This window comes from Chiroxiphia lanceolata, chromosome 2 (assembly GCF_009829145.1).
Source record: "Chiroxiphia lanceolata isolate bChiLan1 chromosome 2, bChiLan1.pri, whole genome shotgun sequence".
Classification (NCBI taxonomy): Eukaryota; Metazoa; Chordata; class Aves; order Passeriformes; family Pipridae; genus Chiroxiphia; species Chiroxiphia lanceolata.
In genome coordinates, this window is record NC_045638.1 from 117,828,210 (window position 1) to 117,843,376 (window position 15,167).

General features: G+C 47.0%; 1 protein-coding gene across 2 annotated transcripts in view; it reads right to left on the reverse strand.

The window, feature by feature from the left end:
- MPZL1 (myelin protein zero like 1) overlaps positions 1-11,646 on the reverse strand; it is a 37,244-nt gene extending 25,598 nt beyond the window's left edge. The window contains exon 1 of one of the 2 annotated variants that reach the window (XM_032677866.1): positions 11,546-11,646. In XM_032677866.1, the coding sequence (XP_032533757.1) occupies positions 11,546-11,618 (73 nt within the window). In that variant the 5' untranslated portion in view covers positions 11,619-11,646. Of the gene's footprint in view, positions 1-218; positions 243-11,545 lie in introns of those variants that run through there. The other variant, XM_032677867.1, reaches the window with a different exon arrangement.
- Positions 11,647-15,167: the final 3,521 nt, after the last annotated feature.

Sequence of the window (15,167 nt, forward strand, 5' to 3'; positions counted from 1 at the left end):
AAAATAATTGGAAAAAAACCCCCATCTGTGCCTCTTCACCTCTTTCTACTTCATCTCTAGTGCTGTTGCAGCAGTTTTACCCCGACTACATGAACTCTCACCAGCTCCCACACTTCAGTGAAAACTCTCCAGCCGCATCTTCCTTTTCAGACAATCCTCCTACTCTTGAAATAGGACAAGACACTCGTATTCTTACTGCACTTACTAATCTTACTTACTAATCTTTTCTTATTTTTCCCATCATGGATCTTCATTCTTCACCAACGCTCTCTCTATTCTCAGGTCTCTCTGTCCTCGGTATCTTGTCTCAGGGATCTCATCTGCAAAACAAGTTCAAGCTCCCATCACTGCACTGACTACTGAGATCTGCGTCTCTGCTCAGGATCTGCCTCCTTATGTTCAAAGAACAGTCTCAGTCTGACATCTTTGTCAGTGCTAAGTTGTCAGCTCACAACTAAATGGGACTAAAACAGAGCTCATATCTCCCCCCAGAGCCCTGCACAACTGCTTTTATCACCATGGGCCTGCCACGTGTCTCTCCACTTCAAAACCTGCTCAGCATCTCTGAACTCTTTGCAGGTCAAGGCAGAGTCTCTCAGAGTTTCTATCCACCTGTTCAGCTGACACCAGTCTAAAAACTCCTGTTTGTACCTCGGCCTTCATTACTGTGATGTCCTTTTTGCTCTGGAGAGATGGTCAGCAAGACCAGTAAGTACTGCAGTTCCTGGTAACCAAACTGCTCCAAGGGTGACAGTTCCTCTTCTCCTAAGAAGAGGAAGACATGACATGTGCAGGATCACTGCTTCCTTCCATGAAGTGCCTACTGATGTACTCAACATACTCCTTACAGCATCACCACATAATAATCAGCTTTACTGGCTTAATACTGTTTTAGCTTACTTGCTGTGAAGGAATAAGACCTCCCTAACTCTGAAGGTGCAGCTCTCTCCAAGAGCTTAAGAAGATCTTAAGATGCCAAGCTTTGATTTCTTCGTAATACCACCGGCACGTCTGCCGGGTGACACAGAACTGGTGACAAAGCTACACCACTGCAGGTAATGCAGCCCTATCCCAGCTCAGAACCCTCAGGCACTGTGCCATCACTGGTACTCTTCAGTGTCACCGATACACCGCTCTGAAATCACCCCTGTGGAAGAAACCTTCACAGGTTACCATGTATGGGAAGATAAGGGCATTCAGAATTGACAGCAGACCAGCATTCACAACCACGAGAGTTTGCATCTAGTTAGTTAACCAAATTGTGGTTAACCATCTAGCTTTCAGGGAGATTAAGAGCAGTCAAGCTTACTGAACATCTGGTTTGGTAGCGTGTCACAAAGAAATCCTTCCACACACTGAAGTTCTGCTCAAATTAACACACACCCAATTAAAATTTCTTCGTAGACCACAGTCTCCACTGAGATCTTGGACCCAATGAAAACATTCCATTAATTAGGGCTATGAACACACCCAAATAAACTCAACTCCCCTGGATTCAACTCAACTTGATCGCTAGGAGTCGTAACAAACCACGAATGCAAACAGCCAACGCTGTAAGCACAGGCATCTTATTTCCACCAGCACAAACACAGCCCACGCAGAAACTTTCATCAGATCCCTAAATACTGGATGCTTATGGCTGCTACAGTTCCTAATCCTACGCAGAGAAAAGCATTACACTCCCCTCCTCTTGAAATGGCCAGTCATCAGTTTATTAATTAACACAAGTAACTTATTTCATTTATCTTAAAGACGCCTGGTAATACAGTCGTGTATACAACATAAACCAAGTCTCTCATGGATGAAAGATCAGGAAATAATCAAAATGTCTGATGAAAGAAAGCTGAAAATATTCAGACAGGCTGTTACAGGTAACAAGCTGATGACAGTCACAGATCAGAAAAATGGAAAGGAATGCATTAATTCAACAGGGTCTGAGCAGTTCACATTTAAAGGTCTTGACAAAATGACAGAAAATTCGGTGTACTGATATGTTCACTATCAGCCCAGAAGGTTCATGAGAAAGGAGGATGTGGGGTTTTCTAATGACTAAGGGTCATAAGTCACAAAAACAATATACACTTGTGAAACAGTGCTTTCCTTAAGAAATACTTTTACTTAATGTCAAGTGTGTTGTGAAACATCTACTGTTGACAGAACTCTCAACTACACTGGCATGACATTTAGTTCCTTCTCCTGCAAAGCACAGTTTCCCTGTACAGTCAGCATGGACAAACAGCTGCAGGACCCTACAAAACATCTCAGAAATCCAGCACGAAGTTATAGTCCCCTACTGCAATTACAGGCACTTATGTCCCCACAGGCCATCACTTCTTCACTGTGGATAAAACACCTGGTGCAGAAATCCTAGCTTTCATGTCTCAAAAGACAGGATTAGACATGCCAAAATTGTTCCTCTGAAACTCCACAAGATCTGCTAAAGCATCCAGACGTTGGACAGAATTTCCATACAAAGAATTCATCATCATCATCACTTAGCCTTAACATAGAAGTGAAATCCATGCCTGCAATTCCACCTAGGAGCAAACCATGGTGTACTTTATAAGGACAACACACAAGTATTGAGGAGCCACATATGTCTGACCACCTCCACACCCGAAATCCAGCATGGTGTTATCTGCTCTGAAATCTTATTAAGTGTATAGATATAAAAATTAATATAGACATATATCTCTCTATATATATGATCTTGCATGTCATTGTGGTGGGCTGACCTTGGCTAGATGTCAAATGCCCATTCAGCCACTTTCTCTCTATCCCTTCTTACAAAGGATAAGGGGAGAAAATAAGACGAAAATGCTCATGGATAGAGATAAGGACAGGGAGATCACCTTTCAATTACTGTCCCAGGTCAAACAGACCTGACTTTGGGAAAATTAATTTAATTTATTGCCAATTAAAATAGAGTTGAAAGGTGTAAAACAAAGACAAAAACTAAAATTCGTTTCCCTTACTCCCCACCCCCAGTTCAACTTAATTCCTTCATTTCCAACTCCTTTACATCCTTTCCACTCTCAGGCAGGTAGAGGTAGCTGGAGGGTTGTGGTCAGTTCATAACAGTTCCTTGCTCCTCACACCTTTCCCTCCTCCATTACAGGTTCTTCTCATGAGCTTGAAGTCCTTCAGGAAAACCCTGGGGTCATCCATGGGCCACAGTGTGGATATCTGCTTCACCTCAGTCCTCTCCATGTGCTGCAGTGGAATACTTAATCCACTGTGGTCTCCCAGATCTTCCAGGGCCTACAGGACCCAGCACCTGAAGCACCTTCTCCCCTCCTCTTTCTCTCACCTTGAGGTCTGTAATGCTGCTCCTGACACTTTTTCTCCCCTTGCTCCTCACTGCCCATGTGGTGCTTTGAGGTACTTTGTCCTTTCTCAAACACTGTTGCAGAAGTGCCACCAGCTTGGCTGCAGGGCTCAGCTGTGCCCTGGTGTGGGTTTGCAGAGCTTCCATGACTGATGCTTCCTGGGTTTGTCTTCATATAGTTCCTCTTCCTTTCGTAGTAAACCACTGGCTTCTCATAAATTTTTCTTAAGCAACTTCGAAGATACTGACTGACACACGTTCCTCCTGTTTCTCAGCTAGACCTAATCAATAAAGCTTTTAAGCTGTTAAACTGGACATTAACCACCAGGAACATGGTCTCTGGGAAACACGAAAGATTTTTTAAAACGTTTTCAGGCAGAGAATTGGATGTGTCAGGCACAAGGCAGCCCCAGCCACTCCTCATGGAGGCTGTCCCTGCAGCCCCCCTGCCCACCAAGACCTTGATGTCTACACTCCACTCGTTTACACAGGACACAAACCAGCATCAGCTGCAGAAATGACGACTAGACGAAGTCATACCAACCAACCTTAACATCTAAGTTTCAGAGCAACTAAAACTAAATTCCACAGCCTCAAAGGAAGAGTTTAGTTTCACTCTCAGACGCCGATTCACCGGAACAGCCTTTCGCTGCTGCCACAACAGCTCCCCAGGTTGCCGACCTCGTCGAGTAACTCAGGCTGCTGAAGGGAAGAGCTTCCTGTCTGCAGCAACACAGCCAGTCCTGCAGCACCCTGCAGCTCCAGGAAATGGAGAGAAAAGCTGCTGACACCCATACCATGAACACCTACCACCTCCTGGTGCCTTGCTGCCGGGAACGCTCAACCCCCAAGCTCAGACAGGCTCAGAAGAGCATCTGCTAACACAACATCACTTTCTCTTGGCCGCTTCGCGCATTCAGCTGAGCTCTGCCTGACTCAACCACGAGGGAAAAAATAGCATTTTGTCACTGCAAGTGAAAGGAAAACAGCTTCATTGAGAAGCCTTAATCAGGCTGTGGCAAAGCTGCCAAAGCAGCCAGTAACATCCACGTATCTCAGCCCTGCACACCTCCATGCACCTACTTTGACCTAAACCTAAAGACAAGTCTTCAGAGTCACCAAACTTGGGTACCACTTTCTGCTCCCACACTGCAGAGTTAGTTTTTCCAGTGGTCTCCTCCAAATAACACAGAGCTGCTCACTGTTCTGCCAAGGGGCAGCAGAAGAACCTCTGCTGAGCTTTATTTTCAAAGCCACGCTTTAACCAGTAACTAAGAACAAACATGAGGAACAGCAAAGAATGCCTGAGCTTCCTTGCCAGCCAGGCCACAGATTTGTTTGATCCTGAGTAAATAATTTAACTGCTGCATCACTCTCTCATCTCATAAAACTGAGATGCTTGTAAAGGTGCTGAGATCTATGAACAGGCAAGCATTATATGTGCACAGCTCCATGTTCCAACAACGTTGGATCAGTTATATGTCAGGTTTGGGCAGATGCTTGTTTAGTTTGAGGCAAGTAACTTCTAGCCTTGTTCTGGGAACTTTTCCCTGGGGATCACAAAGCAATAATTCCCTCCCTATGGGATTCCCATCAACATCTCAGGTACTTTCCAAAGCACACATCTCATTTTTCCGCTCAGCAGCCCTCAAGTGGTTTTTCCATCCATGACCAAGTAAGTTTACAAGTGTTCAGATTCAAGTAAGCAGTTCTTCTTGACAAAACCAAACCAAAAGACTGGAAACCACAAAGGGGCAAGTCATGCAAAGCTGTTCAAAGTGCAAAGGGTAACTGGATCAGGTGATGGCAGCAGCTGCTCTGCCTCTAATCTCGCAATACTAACACAGCCACTACCAAACACAGCACATTACTGCCCGGGCACAAGGAAAGATCCCAGAAAACAGGAATTAAGGTTACAGAAGGGCTGCACAGACAAGGAGTACATCTTAGAAGAGTCTCCTTGAAACACACTAGGTTTTTCCCACAAATAGGATATCATGAAGCTTGCTTGACTAAAGAACTACAAGAAGCTCAACACATGGCAGAGAGAGTGAAAAAAAGCATCCCACCATCACAGACATTTCCTAAAATTACTAGAGCAATCCACTAAAACTGTCACAACAACTACTAAAGAAATGAGAGTGGTAAGGATCAGAAGTGTAGACACAAAAAAGCACAACCAAACAAAAACAAAGCCCAAAGCCCAGGGAGTGGACAGTAGAGACGGACGTGTCAATGGCTGGAACAAAAGCTTCCCTCTAGGCTTTTAACTTACCTATATTTTTTTTGCTATTGATACTATTTCAAGTGAAACTGTGTTAAAAATACCAATCATGTTGCCAACTGCCGATGGCATGCAGCATCTTTTTGACAAAATCTATCATTAGCAGCATGGAAGCCACCAATTTCCAAAACAAACTAGGCAGCAGAATTTAGGATGCAGATATGCAAATTTCACAAGGGGATACAGTGCAAAAGGCTACATAACAAACAGACATCAAGAATTTGCCCTTTTTTTTTCCCCCTCTTACAGTAATCAATCCACAAAGCTGTAACCAACTCAGTGACAACATATCTTTACACATCAAGAAACATTTGCAGAAGACACACTCTGAACCATCCAAGGTATCAGTAGCATTTCATTACCAGTCATCATTCCTGAACCAGCATCATGTCCAACTCTTGCCAAGTATTGGTATTTCCAGCCTGAAGGGTGAGCACGGGGGTTTTCTCCTGCGTACAGAGTGACTCGATTAAAACCTGTTAAACAAAATACCATCACTCAGCAGAGCAGGAGCTAGAGGTGGATCAAATTAAGTCACCCAGGTGATCACCCTCCTCAGCTAATAGGGTATTCACACAGCCAATACTTCAGCAGTTCAAGCAAATCCAAAGCCCTTGGAGGGCCAGATTCCTCACTGATCCATGAACGCCTGCAGCCAACTCCGGCACCTCGCTCCCAGCAGTCTTGCACTCACTTGCCAACTTCTTTGCTGAGGAAACTCATAACTAGCTCTAACCTGCAGCAGCACAACCACAAAACCAAAAGGAAAAGCCCGTGCTATGTATTTCAAAGCATTGTTTCACAAGAATTTGTCAGTGGTGGTGCCAATTTAAATAGCTCACATGCACACGTAGTGAGGTGGATCTGATCAGGAACTAACCCGTGTTCAAAACAGCCCTTTTTCCATTGTGTTCCTTTAGACCAGACCAACACCCAGCCCAGGCCACTGTACACCAGGTTTGCACAACAACTGAGCAGGGTTAGGAGCTGCTTCAGCTCATTCTTCCCAGGAATGCTTCTCTTTTGAGAAGTATTTATGGCCTCCCTTGCAGCATCCTCTACATCACTTCCCTGGTTTAGAGGTGTGGTCATTTCTAGAGCCATCCCTTGGATTAGAGCAGTGCCTTTATTACCAAGAGGAAGCCTTGTTCACCATCTTCACAAAAACAAGTTACTGAATAACAGGTGGCTTGCAGCCAACTAAAAACACCAACGTGGGCCATTTCACCCACCTGCCCTGATTTACCTCCATCTCATGAAGTGAAAATGCCACAACAGCCACACTGTCCAGAATTTAACCTTCCCTTAAGGACCAGAATCTCAATCTGATTTTAAACACTGAAGGTAGGGTGAAACCAATGTTTCAGGCTGAGTTCCCTTAATGCCCCTTAACATCATGCACACAAAGCATGCCAGTGTACTACAAAGCACCTTTTTCTGCAGGGTTGGAAGAAAGAGAATTCACGAGAACCACCAGCCTTCCTGTTCCTTACGCACTTTAAGCCAAGACGGAGCAGCAGCACCAACTGGAAAGTGCCAACTCAACAGCTAAATAAAAAAATACAAGAAGTGAAAGGCACAGCAGCAAAAGGGAAGGACTGTGGGATATAACCCTGTCAGGAAGCTCAGCCCCACACAGCTACTTGCTCCCTCCCCACAGGGTGACGGGGGAGAGAACTGGAGCATAAAAGTGAGAGAACTCATGGGAGATGAGGACAGTTGAACAGGGAAAGCACAAACCATCATCCACTGCTTCCCATGGGCAGGCAGGTGTTCAGCCACCTCCAGGAAAGCTGGACTCCATCAGGTGTAACAGAGACTTGGGAAGGCAAATGTCCCAACTCTGAGTAGCTCCCCTTCCTCCTTCTTTCCCCAGCTTTTATTTGCTGAGTGTGGTGTCCTGTGGTCATGCCTGGCTGTGTCCCCTCCCAAATCCTCATGCACCCCCAGCCCACTCACTGCAGGGGAAGGGTGACAAACAAGAAAGGCCTTGGGGCTGTGTAAGCCAATGTAAAACAAGTAACCAACTTAAAACACTGTTATCAAGGCTCTTCTAATCACAAATCAGAAATGCAGCACGGTACAAGCTACTATGAAGAAAATTAACTCTATCCCAGCCAAAAAGGTACCAATACGTTTACTTGACATAAACATATTCAATTAGGAAAAAAAAAAAGGTTATTCAGGACAAGCAACAGAATGGCCCTGCCATTTTAAATATAAAAGAGATGGGGGGGGGGGGGGAATAAATAAATCAGTGAAATCACCTGATTGAAGGGTCATCTTTCCACCTGCTCAGATAGCAAAACATACTGATTTCAACCCTGCCTTAAGATGCATTTGCATATCCTTTGTGCTGTGGGTGCAGCTTACTGCTAAGCCCTAGTCTGAGTAAACACTTGCTCTTCTGAATGACTGCTGAAAAGAGATAACAGTAAATCACTGCAGTTAGTTCCACAAGCCTCTTCTGCTTGCAGAAAAACCAATTCAGAACTGCCTGTCCTCTCCTGCCACAGCTTCCTCTCACACAAGACATGCCCATTTTCTCTATTGTGTTAATCGCTGCTTGGGGGGTTCCACCAGCCCAGGTCAGCAAAGTAACCAAGATAAACAAACCACACACACACACAAAAAGGACACATGCCATAAGGATGTAAATGTTTTCATACCCAGACCTTCCAGCTATCTGATGCATTCCTAGGATTTCCTGAGTTAGCATTCAACAGCTTAAAAAAAAAAAACAAAACTTTTTTGCATACAAGGCTGTTTATTTTGTTAATTTACCAGTTAATTACATGTAGGTCGTAGAAAGAGCCACACATGAGTAAACCACATCACATCACACCTGGAGAACTCCCACTATGGGTCCAGTAATAAGCTTTAGACAGATGACCTACAGGGCACTTCTCTATCAAAACAATAATTCTTTAGAAACTCCTCAGATTAAAATCTTTCAAGACAAACAGCACGTGACATCTGCCTTGTAAAACTAGCTTTCATGGTTCTTTTTGGTCATCCATCCTGGCTGCAGGTGCTCTGTATGGGACACGGGACAGTCACCATCTATTATCAGTCAGTAAAAGGTAAATCCACAAAGGGACTGTGTTGCTTAACACAGATTGCAATTCAGATAACAAACAAAAGAGTCACCGGGTGCTGTTACTGGCAGAGAGGTTGAGGATGTTGGGTGGCTGGGGGCAAGAAGAAACAAGACATTTTCCCACCAAAATATTGAGGCAAAGACCTTTCAACACATTCAAGAACTTCTTGCTGCAGCAAACGAGGCGAGCTGAGCATCAGGCCCACCCTCAACCCGACCAGCAGAGTTTATCCACCTTTTCCCTGCTGAGCTCTACAGGCAAGGAAGTTTCCCCACCTGCAGGATCAGTGGGCTCAGCTTAGAAGAATTAACAGCTTCTGACGGGGTGAATGCAGGAATTCTGACTGAACCTGGCACAAACACGAAGTTGAGCATTGCAACTCCTGACTTACACTGTTATTTTCAGAAAACATTTCAAGCAGCAACTGAGATGGGCAGGGGAGCTCAAAGCAGTAGCAGGCACTTGAGTTAAAATTTAACATGTTAATACCTCTCTGCTTGTTACTAACCCCTGTGTGTGTGCCCATGTGCACTTGTATGAGCGTGTATAAAAGGAGAAAATAAATTTAAAAACGCCTAGGCTTTGTTAGTACCAAAAAAAAATTAGTAAAAGTATCATTATTATTCTTTCCAGTAATGTCTAGACACTCTTTGAGACTTTCAGAAGCAATCAGGCAGCACCCTCATGTCAGACACAGACAGGATACCACTTAAAGTGATACTCACATGGCTTATAAATGCAGGATTGCAAAATAATCCACTGTCTTGATAGTCTTGACTGATTGTTCAAGGCTCACCCATGCACAGAAGAGATTGTACCTAGATTAACTGCTTATGCTACAAATGTCCACAGAATCACAGACAGCACCTTTGACAACGATCCTTCATTCTTAAAAGGGAATGGAATAATTGAGTTTTCAGATGACTGACCATAAGCAAACAAGATGAACTCCTAACACAAACATGCAGGAACACACAGGAAAATAAGCTTAAAACCCTGTTGTCTGCAGAGATGTAAACCTTGCTTCTCAAAGTAGACAGGAGGATTAAGGATGTGCAGTACAAGCACGGACAGAAGAAGCCAACATGGACATAACTTCTGATCCGGAGTTAAAAACAAAATCAACAGTTGTAGGAATGGGAACAGAAACACAGTTCAACACAGACAAGACAGTGATTTTAACACCCATTAGTTTATTCCTTTAAATTGCAACCTCACTTTTTGGCAAGACTCCATCCTAGGGAGTCTCTTTCAAAAGAGTATCTTGTAGCTTTGCTTGGTTTTAAGGCACTGTATTTGGTCACATACCTCAGACTTTGTACAATGATCTACTATTCCCAGCTACTGGAGCTGTTACTGTAGCATTACTGTACCTTTTGTTGTGGTCAGGGGAAATATGCTTCTTTCTTCTCCTGTCTCCATATTTATTTCCAAAGAACTTAGTTTTACTGTAAGCTATGCATATATCATACCTACCTACTTAAATCTAAATATCAAGGCTGTCTCTGAAGGTATACAGCAAGCCTTAGCAATCTCTACTTATGTTTATTGCAAAATGCAATAATCTCAAACAAATACGCACAATGCTGTTTGAAAATAGATTTAGGAATCGGAATAATAATAGGAATTAGATATTAGGAGGAAGCCCTTTGCTGTGGTGAGGGTGGTGAGGCACTGGAACAGGTTGCCCAGAGAGGTCGTGGATGCCCCATCCCTGGCAGTGTCCAAGGCCAGGCTGGATGGAGCTCTGAGCAACCTGGGATAGTGGGAGGTGTCCCTGCCCATGGCAGGGGAGTTGGAACTGGACAATCTTTAAGGTCCCTTCCAACCCAAACCATTCCAGGATTCTGTGAAATAAGTTTTAAGCTTCTTACCGCTCAGCACAGCTTCTTATTAAACCTCCTTCCAGATGGGCTTATAGTTTTACAGTTTTCCAAGCATGTGAACTGAGAAGGCATCAGGCTTCTTTACCGATTCCTACTGAAATACCTGCCAAAGTTTTACCCTCTAAGCAAGTATTGCCAACCAAAAGTACCCACCACTGGACATCCTGAATATGTACATGTTGGATATTCCATCAATACCCACGCCCAGCATCCACACACACTTAGCCGACATGGAACTCCTTGCCCTCGAGAACACGAGCCACGGAAGAGTTAAGCATTATCCCTGCCATTTCCACTGCTCCATGGCCTTGTACGGCCTCCCTGGAGATACTCCAGAACTGTCTGGACGAAATCCTGTGCCATGTGCTCCGGGATGACCCTGCTGGAGCAGGGAGGCTGGACCAGGTTGACCCGCCGTGGTCCCTTCCAGCCCGACCCAGTCTGTGATCCTGCGGTTCTGCCCTGACTCTCCCTCCTCCTGCACGAGTCACAGCCGCATCATCTGCCTGACACAATTCCCCCTCCACCCAAATATTTCACCCGTGATCGAACCAAAGCTCCCTTTCCGAGTCATTCACCACCACCCCGGCGTCCCCATTCCCGCTGTGCCTCTCCCCAACAAAGGCGACCCGCGCACCCGGAGCTCACACCCCACGGCGGTGTGAGCTCGCAGGTCGGACCCCGGTGATCCCGGAGCTCTTTTCCAACCTCGGCGATCCCGGGATTCGGCGAAACCAGCGCTGACACGGGGCCGCCTCGCACCCCCGCCCCTGCCCGGGGCTCATCCCCACACCCCGACCCTTCCCGCGGTGAGGGCGGGCGGCCTCGCCTGCCGCGAACCTGGCTCCGAGCCGGGCGGGCAGCGCCGTGCCCTGCCCGCGGAGCCGCCCTCCGCCCCGGCAGCGGCACTCCGGGACGCCCCGGCGGCCCCCCGTCCCTGACTCACCGGCGGCGAGGGCGGCGGCGATCAGCACCCACGCCGCGCCGGGCCGGCCCGCGGAGCCTCCGCCCGCCGCCATCTTCCAGCCGCCACCGCCGCCTCCTCCCCGCGGCGCCCCCATTGTCCACCCCCGGCCGCCCGCGGGCCCGCCTCCCGCCCCCTGCCCCGCCCGCCCATAGGTCGCCGCCGCTGTCAGTCACACACACCCCCTTCGCCCCGCCCCACTTCCCCGCGGTGATTGGGCAAGAGAGGCATCAGTCAAGCTCGGGTGACCTATGCGCGCGGGGAACGTATTGTCCCGCCCCCCCAGCTGGGCGCGGCGTTAGCGCCCCCCCGCGGCCGGCGGGCGGAGCTGAGGGGCGCCGTGCCCGGGGGCTGTGGCGCCGATCCCGCGGGCCGGTGAATCCCGGGGATCACTGGATCACTGCGTCAGTTAGGTTGGAAAGGAACTCTGAGATCACCGAGTCCAACCTGTGACCGAACACCACCGTCTCAGCCAGACCATGGCACTGAGCGCCACGTCCAGTCTTTTCCTTAAACACCTCCAGGGACGGTGACTCCACCACCACCCTGGGCAGCCTATTCCAACGTCTGATCACCCTTCCTGTGAAGAAATTCTTCCTAATGTCCAACCCAAACCTCCCCTGGCACAGCTTGAGGCCACGTCACTTGTTCCCTGGGAGCTGAGCCCGAACCCCACCTGGCTACAACCTCCTTTCAGGGAGTTATGGAGAGTGATAAGGTCTCCCCTGATCCTCCTCTTCTCCGGGATAAACACCCCCAAGCTCCCTCAGCCGCTATCATAGCACCATAGCTCAGGCTCCGGTGCTGCCCAAGAGATAACCTGCTTGCCCCAAGCTTATCCCAGTGCCTCTGCAGGCACTGTACCGACCATCCAAGCCGGCATTAAATCCGTCTGCAAATAACCGCCAGTCACACCAGTGGGTGTTGCGCTTCCCTCGGTCAAAACCCCCACGGGAGCTGCAGGGTGGCTGTGGCCCGCAGGGACCACAGCGGTCTGATCACAGCACAGCGTGGTGTCCCAGACGCTCTGAGCTGTGCGAGGCTCCTGCTGTGCACCGCTCAGCCCAGTTTTCCAAAGAGACGCTTCCACGGAGTGTGCTCCCGCAGCACCCCTTTAGTGCCCCAGCCTCTCGGGGCATGGGCAAGCCTTGAGTTCCCCCAGGTGCTCACCCCAAGGGAAGCAGGAGAGCGCTGCTGCGAGCTCTGAGCACGGACAGCGGTGGTTCCCCTGCCTCCACCGAGATCCTGCTTGTTTTTCCCTGTTAGCTCAGAGAGCCTGTTTCGGCGTGTGCTGCCTGTAAGCGCAGGCTCCTTCAGAAGTTCTGCTACGCCAGTCACATAACCACCTTTGCCTTTCGCCTGAAAATACCTGCTTGGAATTTCCCTCAGCTTGCTGACTGGACTCCCTGCTGTTGCACGCCTCCTGAGACCACACTTTCATCCCTCCTTCTTCCCCCTCACTTTTGGGAACCTCTTTTTAAGTGTTACGTCTTTTCCTAAGCCGTGTATTTTAAACAAGTTGCACAAGCTGAGTCATATCACAAGGCTATTGCTCACTGCATCCATGAGACTTCAGAAGCCTGTGGTGTGCTCTGCTCCTGCCCAGTGCTCCAAGGACGCTGGTCCTCTCCCAGGACCTGTGCCACCAGTTTCTCTGCCGCTCTCTGGCCACCTCATCACATCTGCACAGGAAAGAAGCCACAGGAAAGCCCCACTCCCATGTGCCATGTTGAGGAGAGCCATGACAAAGCAAGCTCCTGCAAAAACACAGGCAGATTATCTTTTTCCAGCTGTGATGCAAGATGCCAGGTTACAGTGCTGATGGGATTTAAAATGTAACAGCTCATGCATTCATTATTTACACCCTAAGGGGAAGCTCTGGAGCATGTTTCTCAGCCAACTGTTGTACACGTTCTCTAGAAACCCAGGCTACCAGAAATCCAGGGCAGGGATTGGGAACAAATATCAACAACATGGGCAACTCTTTGTATCACGGGGAATTACCACCTCGTTTGGTTGGTACCTCATTTAGTCCCTCTGACTTCCCTTTATCCAACTCACCAATACCCCTGCTTTCCAAATGGAGCAGAAACCTATAGGCAGCCTCACCTTTCTAGGCGTTTTTGCAAGACAGCAAACCTAAAGTGTTGTTTGTTTTTTTTTTAAATGTTGCCTTTTTCTCATTCTCAAATTTACTGTCCTCCACAGAGCTTACACATTCCCTTTTATGTACTAATAAGCCTGATTTGGCCACACGTGTCCCTTACCGGCCACACGTGTCCCTTACCAGAGGATTCCTACACTCTCCCTTCCCCAACAGAGCTGAGATCACACTGTCACAGGTACAGCCCTGTTTGTTGTGTAGTAACACAGCTGTTCCATCCAGAAAACATCTGGGACAGTATCTGGTCTGCTTACAGCAGAACATTCTTTATCCAAATAGATATGATCAAATTATTCTCTTCTGCTATCTCCAGAGAGGAAACAGGGTCCAGGAACAACTTAATTTGTCCTGAGGAACATATATTGCATTTTTATGCTACGAAATGCTACCATGAAGGTTATGACATAAAGAACTGGGAACACTTCTCAGAGTAACCTGTTAAATGTACCACACAGTTCCCTAACTCACCTCAGCACCCAGATCTCTGAGAAGCTAAAATACACCCAAATGCAGTTGTAGTTGCTGCTGTCCTTTTCCCTTCCAGCTATGCAACTCTACCCCACCTAGTGATAATACCAGTATTTATTTGAATTTCTTAGAAATTCAGGTCAGCTGGCAACGAACTCATTTTTTTTCTGCCTGCATATGGAGACCAGGGGAGTTGTTTCTTCTCTTCATGCTGAATCCATTCCCTCTCAGGTCAGAGAAGCAGCAGTGACAGGGCAGGACTGCTCAGATCACAGCAGCCACCTGGCAGGCTGCTGTCGAGTTGCCCAACTGGTTTTTGAGCTTTCTCACACACAGTAACATTGAGGAAAAACATTTTTGGTTTTTTTTGGTTTTTTTGGGTTTTGTCTCTTTTTTTTTCTCTTCTGCTTATCACAGAAGGAAGACTGAAACCAGTGCGTGTCACTGGGAAAGAGGTTAAATAATTTTTTTCATGGCTGCTGTTTGTGTTAGAAATTCAGATCTTTGTTATCCTACTGTTTTGGAGACATCTCTAGTAGGCTGACAGAGAGAGCAAGCAGGATTATGATGTGAAAAGAAAAATAAAAGTAATATCTTCTAGGAGGAGAAACAAATATATCCAAACCGATTTTACATTTTTAATGGCTTTGTTTTCTATTTATCTTGTATCTCCTAGAAGAATTGTACAGTAGACACTGCTTAGCATATAAAGATATGCATTCCTGCAAAAAATACCCCAATCAACATGCTCATTTTGAATGAGTGAGAGAAGAACACGAGAGAGAAAGAAAAAAAGCAGGCTCTATTTGTACAGGAAAGTATTGGGCGTCTATTACAACATTTCTTTTTCTTCTGCAAATTGGGAGGAGCTGTGTCTAGCAGATAATGCCACATTCATGTTTACTCTGCAGTGGTTCTTTCAGAACTCAGAGCTGGCAGCAGCACAGTAATTGCATGTGGTCCTTGGAGAGT